Raw genomic sequence first — 17,742 nt, 5'->3', positions numbered from 1 at the left:
ATTTCCTAAGACAGTTAAGCTTTCTTACACAAATATTAGTATCTTAGATTCAAGACCCTCTAGCTCTTAATACTATCTTGTTCTTGTACACCAATTTAATTCACTACTGCAGCATCACTCAGAGTGACAGTAAATGCTGCTCAAGGTGAACAGGGGCAACTCTCTGACCCTTGTTCTAGGCCTCTAGCATGACTTCAATTCATCCAGAAGAAATGTTATGCATCACTCAATTATGTTCTTCTTGAATTCTAAAAAAGAGTTTGACAGTCTATCTAATCTTCTTTAGTACAAAGATATTATCAAAAATAAGCAGGCTTAACTGTACAATGAGGTTAATAAAGGTGCATGCAGAAGAGAGGCCTATACAGTGGATGAAAAGAGGCAGCCACTTCCAGAAGTTGGTTCAGAGCCTATTCATTACATGTTTGAATGAGTCTCTCTCCCACTATCTACAAACGGTGCTGCATTTTTTGCCTTCTAAAAGGTGATGTAATGCATAAACATGACAGGCATCACCATTTCAACATACCTCTTAGAAATAATAGAATTAACCTCACATGCTGCTTTCTGTAGCAAACTCCACTAATGAGAATTCCTTCATAAGAAAAGAAGGGTGAGGAGAAAACCAGAACTCAATCTGTTATGGTATGAATATACAATATGACAGACTTTTCTTATTCCCATTCACACAACTGGTAACTTGTCAGATACTGCCTAAAATTCCAAATACAAAAAAAAAAAAAAAAAAAAAAAAAGAAAAAAAGAAAAAAAGAATACCCCCCCACACACACACTGCCGCTCCAAACTCTAATTTTAGAAACCTATTTATTCAAACAGCATAGGAAAATACGAGATTCATTTATGTCAAATAAATGGGGTTTTTTTACTGTTTTCAGCAATCAGTATAATAATCAGCATTTACTACATACTTTACGTCATTACGTAGGCAGCAGAGAAGCAAGTGGTCTGTAAAGATTCACCTTAATCCAAGCATCAGTGAGAAATATTTTCAGGGTATCCAGCTAAGAAATATTTTCAGGGTATCCAGCTACATGTAAATGTTTAAGTAGGAATCAGCAGATCTCCAAACTGATAAACATTTCTCATAAGTTATGTATGAATTAAAATCAAGTTTTTATTAAAAATGCATAAGTATGATCTGTGGTGAATAGAACCATTAGCTATGCATGTTTACTTTTTAGTGAACACAGAAATCAGTAATATTTCTTCTAAATGCCATTTCCATCAGAGGGTTATAGAATGATAAAATGCTTAAACGATTCTCAGATGCCATCCAGCTGGTTCATGTACAACTGGGGAGAGGACATAAAATAATGAACTGTGAAATGTTTATTTGCCACAGGGGCAAGAAAATGTCATTTCAACTATTGCACCCATTCTACTTCACAAGTCAGGTGGCACTTAACAGCCCCTCACTTTCACTCACCATGATAAAACAAATAAGTGAAGGCTAATCTGGATGATAATAAACTATCTGATTCTTTAAAGTTATTACATTTTCAGCACACTCTTTTTGATTGCACGTTATTTACAATGCTCCCTGTCTTCTTCACTCCTGTTGGAAGCTACAGAAAAATCATCCAAACCCCAAAGTGAGCATAAATTGGTTTTATCCATGTGATTTTAGCATCATATTTTAGAGGATCATAAGGGAGGAAGCACAAAGGCTGACATTGTTCTAGTGGAAGCAGGCTCCTTAGTTTCTCTTGAAGCCAATGAAGAAACAAATACCTCTCCAAAACAGCATTGCTCAATCTGTAGATCACAGTTGTCCTTAAAATCAAACATTCCTCACCAAAATAACATGTGAAAATGCAAGAGTAAGGAAAATATAAATAATAAGTACTGTGAATAACTAACATCATACAATGGGTCTGTGTTTTTCTTCTCTCTCCCACTCCCAAAAAGCCTACATTAGTTGAAAGACCACTTTACTTAAGGCACAACTACAATGGTCAGTTTAAGCCAGGAAACATTAGGCAATCTGACCTATCCCTTGATGGACTCCCTCTTCTGATTGCAGGGAAGCCTAGAGAGATTATCCTGATTTAGACAGATCATCAATATTCTTGTCCTCATCCAAATCTGAAAATACTCACTATTATTGTTCTCCAAAAAATGTCATTTTAATTCAGAACCTTAAATGAAATCCTGTAAAAATTCAAAATTTCTGACATACCTTATACAAAAGACCACTGGAATCTGCTGTCTCTTTTGGCATTTTACACCTGGGATAATCTCTTGAGCTCAGTGGGACCATGGGACCAAAACTGAAGTCTGGAGTATATTGGGATACAAAAATAGCTCACTAACATCAGTCTCCAGAGCAAACACTGTCTGAATCTCACCAGTCCATAAGCTCAGGGGAGTTTCTAAAAATGTCATGCTAAATGAAATTGGATGTTGACATCCATGTCATCAAATGCACCAAAATATTGAGAAGAACCCATATGAAATTAGATTCATTTCTGGAACAACTCATCAAGTACTTGTTTTCACACCTTATCTACTGCACTTTGCACTGTGTACATTCTCATGGCCCAGCCTGGGACAGTAGTCACTACCGACTTAAAATACTGTTTAGGTTTCCAACCACAGAACCTGTTCCTTTCTGTAAACCACAAAATGAGGTATTTCCCTTCACTGACTACAGACTGACTAGAAGGAACCTTTGGTGTATTTTTAAAATGCTTACTTAGTGCTTTTTGTAAAGCAACAGAAAAACAAAACAAAACAAGAAAAACCCCAAAAATAGAAACACATCACCACTCATTGTTCAAGGTGCTAGCTCAAATCTCTGTCAATATGAAATTAATTCCCACTGTCACAAATTTTCACCATGGCTATACAAAAAGAGTAACTTTGCTAGATCTTTTAGGTGCCTATAGCCAGGTAGTTCAATCAACTTCTCTCTATCTATTAAACCTTTCGTTCCTACCAAACACTACAGTATCAGAATGTTGAGTCTGCTAACTGAACTCTAAAGGAACTTCAAAATGCAGTGAATTAAAACTTTTATCCAGCTGGCTTTAAATCTTTTACCCCTGTAACTTAACCCAACACACTCCACTTTTCTTGAAGTGCATAACCAGTTACTCATTATTATTATTCATTTGCACTTCTACAAAAAATAATACTGTCCCATTCACAGCAAATGTCAAGCCACTAAAATTAAATTATATAATGGACTGTTACCTCAGGCATCCATTTTTTTGCATCCATCACCTCTTTTGAGCTCAAGTTATAAGGAACAAAAAAGTTTGGTCCTCATTATTTTATCTCAAAGACAGAATTTTTTAAAAGTGCTTATTTTTCTAAAAAAGGTCTCACAAACTTAAAAATATTGCTACATGCTTTCCCATGACAAGAGATGTTAGCTCTCCGAATTCATAACCAAGTTTCTTGTTTATCTATTTCCAGCAACACCTCAAAATCTACTCCTTAGTGTTATACAATAGCTCTCAAACACACATCTGCTGTAAGTCTGCTATTCACAGACTGTTTCCTTTTCATTACTAGTAGGATAACATGTTTTTGAATACAATGAAACTTTCACTTTCCTATCAAATTTGAAACAAAGCAACTTTAAAGGAGGAAAACAAAGCAGGGCTTTAAAGAAGGTTCAGACGCAAGATGTTGACATAGTCACAATTTCAAAAGTAGCACTTAAGTAATACCCAAAACTGAAATCAATTCTCTCTATTCTTTGCAGACTGATAAAACTACAGATCCACAGGCTAAGTGCAGTAACATCACTTCCCATTCCACATGAAAAGCCCACATCTTTCAATTCCCTTTTGCTAGCAGAAAATGTAGGAACATGTACATGTCATCAGAATTTTCCACTGCAGACACTTCTCTCCTAAAGCTGCTATAGAAAACCATTAGCAGCAGTGACAATGAAACACAATCAAAACACACATGCAAAAAGAAAAAAAACCTCTCCCCCAAACCCAGCAATTAAAAGCAAAGTCCCAAAATTTCACTACCGCTTCCCTTTAACAAAAATGAAAAAAAAAAGACATTCTACATTCGCTAGTTATGTCGTCTGGTGTGCTATGGCAAAGTATCCAGACACTATGCATGGTGTAAGACCCTATATTAATAAAAATATGTACTTTATTGTATAACACTTCAAGATAGCTAATTCTAAAGAATATCCACTGTGATTGCCTTTGCTTTGCTCTCAGTGGGAATTGAGCTCTAATCCAGCAAACTTCACTCTCTGAAAGTCCTGAGAATTAAACCTCCAAAACGTTTAAACATGAGGTTTTCTCAAAGTAAGGATATTCATGATATTAAACTGTATTAAACCTTAGCTAGATTTGTGATATAGACTAGAGCCTGTCACAATCACCATTCCTGAAGTGTTTGAATGAGCATAAGAATGCTTGCTATTCATATTTTAAAAAGGCAAACCTAAACTTTACAGGACCTATCACTAAGGCAGACTTTTTGTCCAAGTATCACACTCTGTTCTCTTTAGTTACATCTGCTGATTTTTAATAATGCAAGGGAGAATTGGAAGAGTACAAGGAACTCTTCAGTCTTATATTAAGTGTGCAATATTGATTATGGACATCTCTCGTGACACCTCTTGTCATAGAAGAAATGCGGTAGATACTTCTTTCCATACTAGTTTGTATGTAAATAATTTCCTCGGTTCCATCACTTTACCTGCTGCAGGTCAAATATGCATCTTCATGTCCAACAAGCAATTAAGTATGTGTTTATGGACACCAGTATCACAGTTAAGTGTAGAAATTACCTCAGCTGAAAAAGTTTTTGAAACAAAACATTATTCATTTGTGGAAAAGCACAGAACAAGGACATTCTATATAAACCATTTGTATTTTGATCATTTTTTTTTCATTAGGTCAAAAGAGCTGGCCTCCTAACAAACCAACCAAATCTGGGTATCTTTTTTGTTCTGCTTGGCCAGCATGACAGACTTGGACAGTGGCTTCAGCTGGACTTGTAACAGGACGAGTTCAGAAAGAGTCACCATGACCCTGTGTGCTCATAGCCCCAACTGTGAAGTGTCAGCAAGAGGAAGGAGAGACTTTACAAGCATCATATACTGGTGCTTGTGAAAGACACCAGTTTTGAGAGATTCAGGGATCTGTACATTATAATACATACTTCTTTAGAGCCTCAGATTCAGTACCTCACCATCACTAACTGACCCGTTGCATATATATAAATATGGCTTGTTTACAAATTTTGTATGGTTTTATTACTTAGTTGGAATATCTGAACTGCAATACAGTTTACTTTAAAAAAAAAAAAAAGAGGAAGAAATTAAAAACAACAGGCAAAAGAGGCAAATTTTACAGAAATATTTATATAAATTAGTTCAGCAAATTCAGATAGAAACTGAGAGAAGGGAGTGTAAAAGTTGAATTATCTGTTATCTAATTTGCCTTGGGAGCATGGCAATCTTTGTCTGATGGTGAGATACAATAAGGCAATGATTACTAGGGACTTAAAGTTTCCTATGAAATACTCTTTTCTCCTCACTGCACTTGGAGGGGAGACCTTCTAATTTGAAGACACGCTGTACTTTTTCTTGTTTTGTCATGCCCCAAGTTTTCCCAAGCAGTAACCATGGGAAAGAAGAAAGTTTCAAACTGTTTTTGTGGGGCTCTCGAAAACTTCCAGAAAGCAAAATAATCTTGGCAGTTTCACGTTTGCTGCTCTTTCTATTAAAAAGACTAGGCAACAAGACATTAGTGCTACTGATGAAAGCTATTAACAGAAAAGAAAATACCCAAAAATAAAGAGATTTAAAGGACAAAATGAAACAGTAGAGAAGTCTTTTATTGCAACCAGTATAGTTACCATACAACAAAAACCACCAGAGCCGCTGTGCTGAAGTTTCTTTTCAGAAGGGAAATGATGAGCAAAAGAGATCAAAACTAGCATCCTTATATATATATATATATTTATATATATATATATATATGGAGAGAGAGAGAGATAACAAATTTTGTATACAAAAGGCAATGCCTTGCTCCTAACATGAGCAAAATTAGCTTTTACTTGCTGCTAATTTTTCTCATTGGGTACAAATGCAGAAGAAAATGAGCTGTCAAAGGTTGTTTTCCATAGTACAAATGAGAGCACAAACAGTGAGGTATATGTATGTTAATAGGCAGAGAGCAGTGATCAGTACGCCCTTGAGAGCAGAAGCATTCCTTGAGGTTTCTGATAATCTGATGGTATACAGTATGTTGCCTTAACTATGAGCACTTAAAATGCATTTATGAAAATAATTCTGCCTGGGCAGGGTCTCTCAAGCTAATGCAGCTCTACTCCTGCACCAGTATTTGAAACAACCCCCTTTTTTTACCCATTTGTGACACCTACATCATTTATGTATGTACAATATGCAACAGCTTCCCTAATAAACTGCAGTATTCCACGATACTGTTTATTGTGCAGTGCCTACCAAGACTGATTAGATCACCACACCCTAGCTTTGTAGAGATGGAAGAACATACTTACAATTAAAAAAACAAAAGAATCCTTTCTTCTTACCAACTTTTTTCCCCAAAACAAAAGTATACTTTTTACTCAAATATGACCATTTTAAAACTGAATCCCCGGTACCAGTAACACATAGTCTTCACACTTAAAGTTTTACACTTTATTTTTGAAGTATGGTTATCAGTGTGGAAATGCTTCCCACACCCATCTCCTCAGGCCAGATAACTACTAGATCCTTTATTTTTGATTTGCATCTTCACTAACGTGGCTGATAATTCCACGATGAATCTTGACAGCAGTTGCTCCTTTAAGTAGTCTTTACCTAAAAAAGTACTGACAACCAACTAATCACCCATGGGCCTACAGAGGAGAGTTAAATCTCCTTGACTTAAAACTTATAACCCATTCCCACTTGATGGTATATGGCACATGAAGGAATATGACACAAGATTTTAATAAAATGCGTATATTTTTCCATTCCGTCTCCTTTTTCTCATTTAAATGATTACTCCTGCTTTTAACCTATCTAAATGTCATGACACAGGCCAAGTGTGATTCAGAAGTTTTCATTGCTGTTAGCACATCCTTTTCTTGCTCAATAAAAATTTTCAAGTTGGCTTTCAGTTTATGATTCTCTTAAAAATTTCCTTAAGCTACTCCAGAAAACAGGATTTATTTTTTTAAAAATATGTTTATTTGACCCTGTAGTTTTACAATCAGTTGTAGGAAGCTTCATGTAGAAAGTGATGCTACAGATCTGCATTAGCTTACCTGCTCATCCACCTGCTGACACATTCCTACAGGGCATTTCTGTTATGTTTTTATGAGTTCTGCATGTATTTTTTCTCACCATGAGTTAGCAAATATGCTTTCCTTCATAGACTTTCAGAAAAATAACAATTTGACATCTTAGCACATTCTACAGTCATCATGACTGCCTGGTTGTTAAATGCATTTAAAAAACAAAACAAAACAAACAAACAAACAAAAAAACTCTGCAAGAGGCACAATGGCACAATTTAAACCATTTTTGTCCCCTTTGGAGGAAAAAAAAAAAAAAAAGAAAAAAAGTATGCCTCTGAAACTTAAATAGATCTGAAGAACTTCAGACACTAATTTTATGTTTCCAAACTGCTGGAAAAGGCTACATTCCTACCATTCCACTCAAGACTCACTCTATTGCTACTATTCAAGATTCCTTTTTAGACAATATACATAAATAAATCATGTCTGATAAGAAACATCCAGTTACAAAGAACTAAATAACTTAGGTGGGGAACAGCATATACAAATAAAAAGTTTTTCAGAATACAAAATGATTAAGGATTGATGACAACTGATGAAAAGATCACAGGCATTTCTTCAAATTTCTGATCTGCTAACACATCTTTCTTTCTTACGTACTGTTTTACTGATTTGGTTCTTGAAATCTATTATTTTTCTTCTTTTGTAGTTCTCTTAGTACCTGCCTCCAGGAAAAAAAAAAATTAGCAACAATGCTGGTTGCTATTGACACTGACTTACACTTTCTCAGCAAACTATTCACTAAGAGGTAGAGGGATGGAGTAACGTGAAATATTTCACTTCTGCCATAAGGTTAACTGCTTAACAAAGGTGCTTCCAGCACCTGTTCTGCCAGCACATGAACATTCAATATAATGAGGATAAGAAATGGGGCATACTACATTGGTAAGTCTTTATCTGTATGTCATTGCATCCAAATCCACAGGAATTCTTACATCATGTATCTGTTTCCACAACAATGAAATAAACCATCGTATACATTACAGAAAGGGATATGAGTTTCTTAACTTTAACCCCAGTCTCTTTCAATTTGCCACAATACAATTGCACAGCCGAACCATCTTGCTAAGCAGATCTATTTTTAGGCAGCTTCTTTGTTATTGTATCTCAGTGCCTACTTTTTAAACTCAATCTAGTTTCGCTGGTAGCTGAGCTTACAAGAGCTTCCACATGTCTCCTCCAAAGGTAAATATAAAAATAGGGCTGAGTTCTGTAGCAACATAATGATACAGTGTTAAAATACACCGGACAAGAAGTCTGAAAGAAAACAAACAAATAAAAAACCCCACATCTGCAGAACAGCTCAGGCGTGACAACTTCACACAGAAACACACCTGTATGGCAAACTGTGTGCAAGCTGCGCATCACCCCTGACACGCGTCTCTGCCTCACACAGGGCCAGCTAAAGGAAACCAGGTACCAACTTGACTCAACGCTTGGGAGAACTGCCCGAGTTTATTAACTCCGCCGTGCGCCCACCGCAGCCTCCCCGGCAGAGTCCTCGCCAAACTACCTGTAACACAGCCTTAATTTCCCACCCTGCCGCCTCGCTCGCATTCGCATTCGCATCCCCATCCCGGCCCCCCCCGGCCCCTCCTCGCCCAAAGCGCGGGCGCTGCCTTCCCACCCTGCCCCTCCCCGAGCCCCCTCTCCGGTCAGCGGGGGAGCCGCCCGGCCGCCCCCTCCTTCCCCCCCGCCTTCCTTCCCCCCTCCTCCGCGGGCCGCCCCCGCCGCCACTCACCAGCTGCGCGCCGCACACGGCCACCAGCGTGCAGCGGCCGCTGCAATAGCCCATGGCTCCCGGCACCCCGCGCCGCCGTCCCGCGCCGCGCCCACTCAGGCGGCGGGAGAGCACCGCCCGGCCGCCGCCCGGCTCCCGCCTGCCGCCGGCGCTGCCCAGCCCGGGACCCGCATGGGGGCGCGCCCGCCGCCCGCCCGCCCGCCCTCAGCCGCGGCCGCAGCGCCCGCCGCCTCGGCGGTGGCGGGCAGCGGGGCCGGCCGCCCCCGCGGAGGGCGAGAGCGCCGGGGGGAGGGCGGCGGCAGGTGCCTGCAGGAGCAGCCGCGCTCTGCCGCGCAGCCCCAGAGGCATCTGGGCTTCAAAGTTTGCCCCCTCAACTCCGCTCGCAAACCATCCGGGCTCGCAGCCGTCTGCGGCGGGGGGAGGCGGGGGGAGGAGGGGAGAAGGGAGGGAGGGACGGACGGACGGGGAGGCGAGGCAGGCGGCGGCGCTAAGCTCGGTTCACGCTCGCAGAGCGGCTTCCCTCCTGCCCACGGCATAGCTGCTCCCCCGCCTGCCTTCCTCCTCCTCCTGCTCCTCCCCGGTAGGGCTCAGGCAGCCCCAGCTGTGGGAACCCCTCTCCCGGGGGCTCCCCCGCGGGAAGGCGCGGAGAGGCGGCGGAGGGCGCCTCCGCTTTGTCTGCGCGGGCGCGGCGAGCGCGGCTGCACCTTCCCGGGCGCCTTTGTCTCGGCGGGACACCTCTGCGCGCCCACCCCGCGCGGAGCTCACCCGCACCGCACGGCGCCCTCCGCAGCCGCGCCGCCGCACAGGCACAGCCCCTCCGGCAGGGCGCGGCGGCGGGGCACGGCCCGGCCCGCGGGCACGGCCCGGCGGCGGAGCGGGGCCCGGGCGCGGAGCGGGGCCGGCGCGGCCGCAGCCCCGCGGTGGCGCGCGCTGCTGCCGCCTGGCGGGCCGCGGGCGGCGGTGCGGGGGAAGCCGCCCCAGCCGCGCTCCCTCCACCGCAGCCGGCACCGGGGAGAGCTCCCCGGGACCGCCGGGGACACGGCGGCCCCCGCCGGCCCGCCGCACCGCTGGCACTCCCACCCTGAGCAGAGCTCACAGGCGGAGGCAGATCAGAAGTGTCTGACCTGGAACACTGGGAGAGGTCGGAGACAGAAGCTAGGAGCTGGAGGGTGAGGGCAGGAAAAGAAAGACAAGACCGGTCCTATTTAGAAAAAAATATATTAATTGGTGTCAGGGAACTGGTTCTGCCCACCATTATGATGAGGAACGTTTGCACTTAGTGACTTGATCCGGCCTTCCTTTGCTGTTAAAAGCATTTAGAATACATCGAGTTGGTGGTAAATTATGTGTCAAGATCTGGTGTGTCAATCATCCTCCAAAGGTTGTTAATTGCTGTGTCATCACCGACCACCTTGTCATTGCATTTGGACCAGGTCACTCTTACTGAGCTCCCCACTAACAGAAGTAGTTTTATGTGGGATGTTCAGTTATGAATTGGAGGAACGTCACTGGGTTTCCTGAGCTCATGTGAATATTTGTTTGCAGCACAAATACCCTATAAAACTGGAAGCTCTCTGGGAGCTTGGAACCCCATGTAGTTTGCTCTCACTCTATAAGCAGGTTTGTCAAAATAGTTGGCAAACTGTCAAATAAGCAGTTATGACTCCTAAAATTCTTAAAATGTTATAAGCACTCCACAGGGAAGCAAAACACGCACAAAAGTGACAGTGTTGGTCCTCTGCTCCATAAGTACATTGTTCTGATTGTCAGCCTCTGTGCTGTCAGGCACAGTATGGACCAGTCAAACCTCTGGGCACCAAATGCACTGAACATATTCACTTGAGGATCTAAGGAGGCAACTACTAGGGATAGCCTTAGCTGAGGACAAATAAAGCTGTGGAACAGCTGAGGCTGGGAAGGCAGAGCTGTCCAGCAAGTGGCAGAGAATAGTTCAGGTACCTCTGAACTCAAACAGTCTTTCTTGACTTCATATCATGCTTACACTTGCAGGATCACAGAATGGGTAGAGTTGGAAGGGACTACGGTGGGTCATCTGGTCCATCTGGTCCAACTTCCCTGCTCAAACAAAGTCATCCTATAGCACATGGCAGTGGCAGGAATGGTGTATCTCATTATCTGAGATTGGGAGCTGGCAAGCTAACAGAAAGGGCAGTTTGTACTCATTTGGACTCTTGTGAGGAAGCAAAGAGTTCTCTCTCTGTGCCCATAACTGATCTGGTTGTCCATTACAGTGGGAGGTTTCCAAGGAATACATGGGCAGTGGTGGAAGAGTCCAAAGTTACAGTCTCCATGGTCTCTTAACAGCTTCCCAAATCTCCCTGTTCCTTTTTCTTCTCAACACCTTCTCCTATATCTTTGCATTGTAGTAAGAATCTCAACTTGTTTGCCTTCTCCTAAGTACCTTTAAAGTAAATCTGTCTGTTTCTGTGCTGTTATCCACTTCCCCCTGGTCTGTGGCTTATCTGTCCACACAAACTTCCTTTCTCCATGTCACTTTTATCTGTTTAATCTCTTTTATCAAGAGGACTCGAAGTGAGCCACAGGATTGAGCTCTTGTTGGGTCAAATGCTCAGGTCAGGGCCTTTTTGAGTCCAGTCTAAGCCTGTTTTTGGGGCCCTGCAGCTTCAGCATGCAGCAAAATCAGCTGTGTACACACAGCAATACTGGTTTTTTTTCATTCCTAGTAGCCTTAACAAAAGGCCTGTTATGTGTGCTCAGTGAGTAATTTCCAAATGTTCATAACTTTGTCAAAACAAAACCAATTTTCTTCCAAGGCAGGCTGTGCAGTGCTCCTCATTGAAGGTTATTCACTGCAAAACATTAACTTGTAGGTTACAGTGCTTCCTCCAGTTGATTTGTAATCATAAAGAGGTAAAAAAACCCCAACAACAAAATAAACCAAAAAACCCAAACCAAACAAAAAAAAAAATCAGATAAAAATAGGTTTCCCTGTTTCCCTTCAGTCTTCTCAATCAAGTGTAATTTTATTCCTATTTCTATAACTCATTTCTGGGAGGAGATCAATTCCAAAATCGGTGACTGTCACTAATGACTGGAAATAGGAGGCTGCAGATTCATTTTACACTTCCAGTTACAGGAGCTCATTGCTAGTGCCTGTACACCCAGGATATCTGCTCTTTGGAGCTGAGAGGGGAACAAGCTTTTTGGCAGCATAATGGTGAAACCTTTGTCCCCTAGAGTGCCTTCCCTGTGATTTGACAGGATGTACTAACTGGTTTTAAGCCTAACCCTAGCCTGCTCCTTCCCTGAGCCTGGGGGAGCACCTGGGCAAAAGGAAAGCCCAAGGAGGGCTGCAGCTGCCAGCCTGCTGCATCAAACCAGCAGCCACAGAGGAGAAGGACTTGGGAAAACAAGCCGCAGGCCAAACAGAGCGGCAGGAAGGGCCACTAGTGTCTTATGGACCGTAGCTTCTGTATCCCTCCCCTTTAATAAATCTTTCACGTGAAATCCGTTAAGCCAGCACAGTGTGGGTTCAGCACCACGTCATCCCAAGGGTTCCAGGTATGTAGGAGCTTGCTGCTGCCAGCACCACCTCCCCAGGCTGTCCCAGGTGCCAGTAAGTCGGCATGGGCTCCTGCCTACTGCATCCATTCTCATATCAAACCAGTCTGAAAATGCTTTGTAATTGATAATGTTGTCATCAATAGTAAAGGGAAAATATTGTTTCAAATTAACCAATGCCTTGTTAACAGAGCAGACCTTGCTGTGTGACGTGCATGTTGACTTTCTGGGGAAATAATCAATTAGGGGGGAAAAAATAAGTGATTAAAACATAATACAAAATTATTGCAGACTTAAGCATACTGCAATAAAAATTCTATTCAAACCTCTAAGACTGTAGCAGTATTAAACGATTCTTTTGAACATCATCTCTACCATAAAGATTGAGTGTCAGGTACTTTTTTTTACCTCCTGCAGGATTTTAAGACTTGATTGCCCAAATGACAGTTTACTTATTTTACTGTCACATACTTTTGTGAAATGCCATAACAAGTTGATTACAGGTTTCACATTTTGCATAGTGACAAAATCATCTGTCATATAATAGTCTGATGCCTGAAAAACCATTTAACTAAGAAGCAGTTGCTACTGAAAATAATGATATTTGAAACATTAAGTGGGTTTAAATGTGTACATTTTCTAAGTAAGTCTTTGTTTTAACTGAATGAGAAGAGCAGTGTTATCCCTTTCAGGCATGAATTTAAGACTTGTAAAAGTCACCAGACAACAACTAGCTAGAGGGTGAGATAAATTAGAAGGGACATCATTTCATGAATGAAATGAAAAATAGAAATGGAAAGCCTAGTGATACATCATAGCTTCTACAAAGACAAAAAAGTCCTTGGCTCCTACTTCCAAAGCCGGTTATTCCTACCAACCTGTGCTGGAGATCTGGGGCCATGTCAGGCACTCTGCCTACTGGAAACAGAAACAGTATCCCTTTCCCTTATGGTGAGAAATACTGGGTCTCTGGAGCTGGTGTGAAGAAAAGAATAAGATTTTACTTTCTTATTCAATAATATCCATACCTTAGATGAGATGTAAGTAATAACAGTAATAAGGATAATCCATTCATTTAATTTATTCAGTTTCTTGACTGATTCTAAGTGACTGGATTTTGGAAATTATGTGATGTGTCATTTCTACTTAGCAATACTAACCAGTAAGGGAATTTTCTGGGCATTTTACTTCTGGTAATGAGTGGATAAAGTAATGGAAGTAGCAGTCTCCCTTCTCCTGTGGAGGCAAAGGACAAGCCAGTTATCAAAATGAGACGGGAATAGGATGGGGAAGCTCAGCAAGCTGTTAGATTGAAGAAGAGAATGATGTGTCCCTGGCACTCTGTCATATACTGACTTCGTAGACAATGCAGCCATCACATAGCTGCCATTATAAATGCTGGTAGAAAATCACAGTGAATTATACATGAGGATGAATGCTGAACCTGTCTGGAGGGCTGCTGCACCCAGGTGCTCAGCTGGCCTCCTGCAGTGGGCTGCAGCACAGGGTAAGACCAGAGATCAGCAGAGTAGTGTCCAAGGGTGTCTGACCTTCCTGGGCCAGCAACTGCAGCACACCACAAGTGGCAAAAACCCTGCTCTGGGGCCACAGATCAGAGGCAGCCAAGTGCTGTCACTTCATCCTTGCTGCTGAGTTTGTTTTCCACCCAGGCTGGAGACACATTAAGGATGCAACAGCTCTGGCATTTTTCAAACTGGTCCACCTTCTGTGGGAGAATGGGAAAAATAGGAATCAGAGGGGAGGAGGAATTCCTTGCCATACTGTCTTGCTTCACAAAGGAGCGTGGTTAACAAAATTGTCAACTTGAAGGCTTATCATTGCCCTCTGTGGACACAGTTTGTACAATGTTTTTCTTAACTAACACTGTAATTTTCTGTGCACTTATTAGTCTTTCTGGGGGAAAAAATAGTCTAATAATGCTATCACTGCTTCATTTTTAGTCAATGTTTTCTCACTTGCGGACATTAAAGCATTGTATAGGTAATTTAATATTATTGATCCTGCATTTCAGTAGATCTGCGTACAGAGATTTGAAACACTTCATGTGTTAGGTACTTTGGACATCCACAGAGTAGATTTTTCTTATCTGTCTCCTATAAACTCGTGTAACCTTTAGCAAGTCGATTAAACATTCTGCTTCTTATATACCTCATCTAGAAAATAAATGTGTTCTCATTTTGCCCAGGGCAAGGTAACACAAGGGAGAAATCATTTCCGTGGCATTGGAATTTCTTCTCACATTTAAAATTGGCCAGTGAGGAGGTCAGATTATTCTTTGTGACCATTGTTTTTACTGTTTGTTTCCTTTATCCCATGAAATAATGGATGCATATCCATTAAAATTATATATTAAGCATTCTGCTATTAATATTATTGAAAGTTGTTTTTTTCCTTCAGTCACTGTCAAATATAATTTTTTATTTATCAAGTTTGTATTTAATGTAATCTTTTTTTAACATATTTTAATTCTGAAATAAACGGGCTCTGTTTTCAGCATATATTTTGATTACCAGTGAAACTAAAATCCTGACGTTTGACAAACAGAAGGATGCTTTCTTCTGTGACTATGGTCTTCAAAATGGAGAAAAATGGAGAGAGGGGTAAAATTATGGCTTGTATTCAAGGAGGAGATTTGACGGGCAAATAGAAGAAGTAGTTCTGCCAGTCTCCAAAGCTCTGAGCAGTTGGAAGAGCCCTGGTAGCGCCCAGCTGCAGCTGAACCTTGATATTCTTCGTAAACTGAAACCCGTCAAGAGAGGGCACTGCGTTCATGCACAGACACGGCGCCCGTCGCCAGCCGCTCTTGCGGATAGCTGTGGATGCGCAGATTCCCACCCGCAGCGCTCTCGCCTGCCCTGTTCTGCCCTGCTCTGTTTTGCCCAGCCCTGCCCAGCCCAGCCCAGGCCAGCACTGCCCTGTTCTGCCCTGCCCTGCCCAGCCCAGCCCAGCCCGCGCCACCGGCGCTGCCCCGCTGTGGCCGCCGAGCATGGAGGAAGCCGGCGTGGGTACCGGGGTCCAGGAGGCAGCCGTGCCTAACGCGGTCTCCCTTTGCCACGCAGGGAACCAATGGGCTTCATGAAGAGTGGCATGCAAGAAGGAAAAGTAAAAGGCGTGCAGCAGGTCTAATGATCTCTTCTGGACTCTGATCTTGGAAAACCCTGTTGTTTTCCTGAGATCATGGATGGCCTTGTAACTCACAAAACATATCAGAGAGAAGAATAACCCGAGTTTTGTTTGTTTATAATGTTTTCATGGCTTTCTAGGTGAAATAGAGTCCCTTTGTTTATCCAGACTGGCCTTCTGCAACAGGTGATAGGACTTCCTTGGGCTGATTTCCAATTGAACTGAATTTGGGAAATACTGTTCCAGACATTATTTAGAATTTTCTAAAAACAAGGACTACATAAAGCATTCTGTAATAAATCCTAGTGATCCAGTAGAAAAAATAATATCAAAAAATTACATTTTATCTGTAGTCTAAAACTTAATTTTAAAGAACTGCTTCTTGCTCGACTTCTAACAGTAACACTGAAAAGTTCCCTTTAGAAATCAAAAAAGTTGTTTTCTTCTCTCTCTAAGCTTGTATTGACTCTTGCCATTTTAATATATAATCTTCTTTCTGATAAGATAAAGACCTTGGTCTCCCTGTGTGTTATACTACCAGGTAGATTTTTCAGTCCTTCAATAACTCTCACTTTTTTTTTTTTTAAATCCTCCCTAACAGTTCAATATTTTCTAGAAATTTGGGCTGTGGGAGTAAACACAGTATGTTATTAAGGAATGCGGCATTTTCAAATGCAAAAATCCTCATATCAGATTTGCTTTCATCATCCTCACGAAATGTCCTGTCTGTCTTGTTCATATCCTATGCCCTCTAGAGCTCCTTCTCTGGTTCTGTTTCCTGAGATAGGCTTCTCCATGGATTCCCACTAAATTGCCTGATCTTTTCCTGGCTACAGGACTTTGCGTTTTTCCCTGCTCAGATAAATGTTTCTTTATGTTCAGCTTGCCAAGTTACCCAAGTTATGTAAAACAACCAGTCCTCTTCACAACATGCCACTGAAACCATCTTTTCATCTTCAAACTATATTGATAGAAATTTCCTTTGTTTTCCCTTTTCTGTAGAAAAATTTAAAATGTGCTATTGACTTGTTCAGCAGCGTTTTCCATTTAAAGTTCCTAATTTAAGATGTATCATAAGCTACCTTTTTTGCTACCTTAATAACTTGCTTAACTTATGCTCTATGTTGAATATTCATCCTTCTAGTTTTCCTCATTAAATGGTCATCAATATGAGCTGAAAAAATCTAAAGTTTTTGAACCAACATGGTTACTGTCATCATCCAAACTTGTAATCTCATCAATAAAAGCCATCAAGTTAACTTGATAAGGTCTGTTTTCCATAAACTCATGTTGATCAGCATTAATTATTATTAATGATGAGCGTTAATTATCCACCTTTAATTCTTTACTAATTGAGTCTATATCAGCTGTTATATGAGTCAAATCATTTTGCCTCCAATCAGTGTTAGACTGACAGGTCTTCTCATTTGTCCCTTAAAATATTGGCACAACATTAGCTTTCCTCCTTTTCACTGGGGCTTTTCTGGTGCTCCAGCTCTTATTGACAATAAACATTAATGGTTCAGAGAATTTATTTACCAGGTTTTTCTAAAACTTCTCAATAAAAATTACCTGGATCTTTTTATTTGGAAATGTGGGCTGTTATTAACTATCTTTTGGTTCTCTGGAGTGACCACTTGAATGGAAAGTACTTCAACCTTACCTTATGATAAAATTTCTACTTTCTCCCCTCCTAAACAGAAAGTAGGACTATGCACTGAATACACATGCTTTGTCTGCATTATTATTCTTTATTCTGTATTTCCCATCTGCTAGTGCAAAACCAATATTGTTCTTCTCTTTTATTTGCTTTTAATATCCTTTTTAAAAAGCACAAATAGTCTCTCTTCTTATTGACCTTAGCAGCCATGGCAGGTCTTATTGCCTTTTCAATTTTGTAATTGATTAATCTTGATTTACTTTAATCAAGTGAGGTCCATTATTAAATGATAGTGTATTCTTTTACTTTTGTTTCCTTTATCTATTTCCTCTGGTTCCTA

General features: G+C 41.4%; 1 protein-coding gene across 3 annotated transcripts in view; it reads right to left on the bottom strand.

Moving 5' to 3' along the window:
• The window catches only part of NKAIN2 (sodium/potassium transporting ATPase interacting 2), a 515,822-nt gene extending 506,336 nt beyond the window's left edge, over positions 1-9,486 (bottom strand). The window contains exon 1 of one of the 3 annotated variants that reach the window (XM_038130925.1): positions 9,056-9,486. In XM_038130925.1, coding sequence (XP_037986853.1) covers positions 9,056-9,109 — 54 coding nt within the window. In that variant the 5' untranslated portion in view covers positions 9,110-9,486. The remainder of the gene's footprint in view (positions 1-9,055) is intronic. The other 2 variants (XM_038130924.1, XM_038130926.1) reach the window with 2 other exon arrangements.
• Between the last annotated feature and the right edge of the window lie 8,256 nt (positions 9,487-17,742).

Source organism: Motacilla alba, chromosome 3, assembly GCF_015832195.1.
Source record: "Motacilla alba alba isolate MOTALB_02 chromosome 3, Motacilla_alba_V1.0_pri, whole genome shotgun sequence".
In the NCBI taxonomy this organism is placed as follows: Eukaryota; Metazoa; Chordata; class Aves; order Passeriformes; family Motacillidae; genus Motacilla; species Motacilla alba.
Note: the sequence above shows the minus strand (reverse complement) of the source record. Positions and strands in the feature narration are given on the sequence as shown.